Source organism: Eufriesea mexicana, unplaced genomic scaffold (genome assembly GCF_001483705.2).
Source record: "Eufriesea mexicana isolate 0111107269 unplaced genomic scaffold, ASM148370v2 scaffold474474812, whole genome shotgun sequence".
Lineage (NCBI taxonomy): Eukaryota > Metazoa > Arthropoda > Insecta > Hymenoptera > Apidae > Eufriesea > Eufriesea mexicana.
The window spans coordinates 607,520-611,112 of record NW_016907966.1 but is presented as its reverse complement, the minus strand read 5'-3'; the positions used below and the strand labels follow the sequence as shown (position 1 = coordinate 611,112).

General features: G+C 37.2%; 1 protein-coding gene across 1 annotated transcript in view; it reads left to right on the top strand.

The window, feature by feature from the left end:
* The window catches only part of LOC108548817 (major facilitator superfamily domain-containing protein 6), a 60,134-nt gene extending 57,210 nt beyond the window's left edge, over nucleotides 1-2,924 (top strand). The window contains exons 10-11 of the mRNA XM_017901941.1: nucleotides 487-654; nucleotides 1,464-2,924. Of these exons, the coding sequence (XP_017757430.1) occupies nucleotides 487-654; nucleotides 1,464-2,041 (746 nt within the window). The 3' untranslated portion in view covers nucleotides 2,042-2,924. The remainder of the gene's footprint in view (nucleotides 1-486; nucleotides 655-1,463) is intronic.
* Nucleotides 2,925-3,593: the final 669 nt, after the last annotated feature.

The window sequence follows — 3,593 nt, the reverse complement described above, 5'->3', positions numbered from 1 at the left end:
ATAATTTACATTTTAATTATTATAATATTGTTATAATAATAAATATACTAATAATAATAAAACAATATAATTATAATAATAACTATAATAATAATTGTTATTGTAATAACAAACAGATGTAACAGAATATGATAGCATGTTTCAAATCTTCTTCTAAGATATCTTTCTGTAATATTAATCCACCTCAAAATATTTTCTCGAGTTATGGGATATTCGTTTTACCAATAAATTTCAGAAATACTGGACATATAAATCATAAATCAGAATTGCACCTTACTGGTGCATATACTTGTATATATGTACATATAGTCGTATATATTTTTTAACATACTCCAATATTATAGCAATTGATTTATGTGTATCATACAAATTAAAAATCGTCGTTCCAGACCATTCTGTTAGCTTGAATGGATTCTACGATTCTCACAGCGTGATATTCAAATTTCATTTTTAAATTTTTCAACAATGGTCCACTCTCTTTCACAGGTTACTCTTTGATATACAACCCTTGGCATACTCTCATCTTCGAAGCCTTGGAATCTGTCACTTTATCACTCAGCTTCACTGCTGCTGTCACTTACGCAGCCAAACTGTCTACCACCACCACTGACAGCTCGATACAGGGATTACTAGGCGGAGTTTACTATGGAGTTGGTAAGGAAAATATTATTTTCCCTGTTAACAACTATTAACAATAGTTAGGTATTAACAATAGATATTAACAATGCTAACTGTTAATACCTAAACCGTTGTACAGATCAAGTTATAATGACAAAGGTACCTTTGGACTTTACGATCGCTCCTGGGGTCCTAAGTCCCCTAGTGTAAAATCGTGAAGATAAAAATAACTAGACAAAAATCGATATACCTTTATCACTAAAAAATTGTTTTAACAGCGTTCTAGAAAATATTTCTAAATTCTGACAATCCTTATATTGATCCCAAAAGACTGTCAAACTGCCAAGCTCACCGTTGCAAGATAATTTAGATAAAAAATAGATAAAGATGATTACAAATATATCACATATATGAGAAATAAACGAGAAACCAACCAAACCAAACCAAAGTCGAAAATTATCGTTTGACTTTTCAAAAACTAATTAACTACTCTGAAATCGGTCATATTGAATGTTGTATAATACACAGGGTGTCCCATTCGAATCGATCCATGCTACAGAAAAATACACATCAAACTTATATATCAAAGAATACGTGACTTCGGTTCAGAAAAATTAAGTCGACCTTCATCTGTCCTTCATGCTTCCACCTAGGAAAAATTTACCTACATCGAATCATGTGCTTCCTCAAACCATTATCATCACCATCATTACCATATCTTCCGTATCATCAATAGCTTCAGAGATATTCGACTAGATCGATTGAAATGGAACACCCTGTAGATCTGATAGAACAGATTAACAAGATTAACATTTTCAATAACAATCGTTCTCTGTTACTCCTAGGCAAGGGTGCAGGAAGCTTGATTGGTGGATACCTGATGAAAGCCTTTGGCACACGACCAACCTACCGAATCTTCGCTGTGATAACTCTGATCACCGGCGTGATGTACTACATCTTCAATGTAGCCTATTTGAAGAAACAGCCGCAAGTAGAAGGCAACGACATCGTGAAAAAGAAGCCCAAAAAAGTCGAGAACCAAAACGGTCTAGAGAGTGGGATCATAGAGATTGGGTTGGAAGAGAAGAAGCAATCGCAGAACGAGGAGAAAAAGAACGAGCCTAACAATTTAGCAGGGATCGACAATCAGGCCTTCATCAAGGAGCAGGAGACGGGGAATGAACGGACGAAAGACATCGAGGCTATCAACAACGCGAAGAATCTCGATAAGATAGAGAAAGTTCCGTTCGAGGACAGTGGCAAGAAGAAGTTCGGAGCGAAGAGGCTGAAGAAGATACAAACCGATGAGCGTGACAGGGCGAAAGAGTGCTCGAAACAGAACGGCACGACGAACCCAGGCTTCGAGAGCGACCGGTTCAGGTGTAACGTCACTGTTGAGAGGCAGCCCGAAGACAAGAAGTGACGAAGTTCCTCCCAGAGATCTCGATACTCTTTCCTTTCTTCGTTATTTGCCACGAAACCACTTTTATACTGTTGAAGAGGTACTGTGCAAAACTCACGAGCTGGTACACGGAATGGAGCAAGGATGAGAAGGTCCTAGCATCGTCCTAGGTCCCCATCTTTGGGTACCTGGTATGCTGGCGTAGTAGTGGGCTAGGTTATGTTGTCATGATTTTTATCTTATTACTCGTTGACAGTCTGATTACGCCTACTATCATAGAGCTCAGAAGTTGACATTATGGAAGAGGCCTACTCTGTTTCAAGCTCCTATTCCTGAGTGCTAGCTAACATTGTCATGGTGTTTGTATTGCATCGCTGGTTTACAGTCTCATTGCGTAGGAGTTGCTCAGGAGTTGGCATTTGAGATGACACAGATGCAAGAGATGCCTAGTTTTGGGTTGTTGGTGTCACGTGCTAATATAAGAGTAGGCTAAACTACATGAAATGATTGTATGACTGCTATGCAGAGTTCAGAAGTTGATATTTGAGATGACACAGAGGCAGAAAGTCTCTAGTTTTGGGTTGTTGGTGTCATATGCTGATATAATAGTAGGCATGGCAGTCTGATCATATGGCTGCTATACAGAGTTCAGAAGTTGATATTTGAGATAACACAGGTCTGTTCTGTTCTTGAACCCTAGATTTAGGTTCTTAGTAACATATTCTATTATAGTAGAAAGCTATATGGTACTATGTAGATCACTGCGATTGGTATTTGGGATGATACAGTAGCAATAGAACCAAACTTGAGTATTCTGTTTTTAGCACCTATTGTTATGTCCTTGGTAGTATGTACTGATGTAATGGCAAGCTAGTAAGCTTATGTCTAATGATTAATATTCTAATTGTACACCAACATTATGTACAGTACTGTATATCTATTCTAATCGCTCTGTCATTTCATTTTGTTATATTCTATTTATCTTCTCTGTCATATGACTTCATATAGTCCATTTCCAACTAGTCTATCTTAATGACTAAGAAACATAGTCTTACATGATATGATGAGGTCCAAATTTTTTAGTATGTGACTTGCTTTTCCTAACCTAATCTCAACTCTGATGCTACCCAAATCTAGGTCTACTGTTGAGTCCCTTGGTGACACATATTGGCACAGTAGTAGGAGAACTTGCATAGCTTATTTTACACTAAACAGCTCATATTGATCCTATGTACACACTAATCAGTTTATTTTATTTGATTTTTATGTATCCTAACCTAACCTCAACTCTGATGCTACCCAAATCTAGGTCTACTGTTGAATCCCTTGGTGGCATGTGTTGGCACAGTAGTAGAAGAACTTGCATAGTTTATTTTACATTAAACAGATCATATCAATTACATGCACACACCGGTAATTCATCAGTCTAACTCATCTGATCTTGATGTACCTCTTTTGTTTTCTTCATCATGAGATGCTACATGATCCAAGCTGCAGATGTGATACTTCCAATTGACAAAGGAAATTCGTGTAGTCTGTCTTTATGATGGTGTTCATGCAAAATGGAGTTACT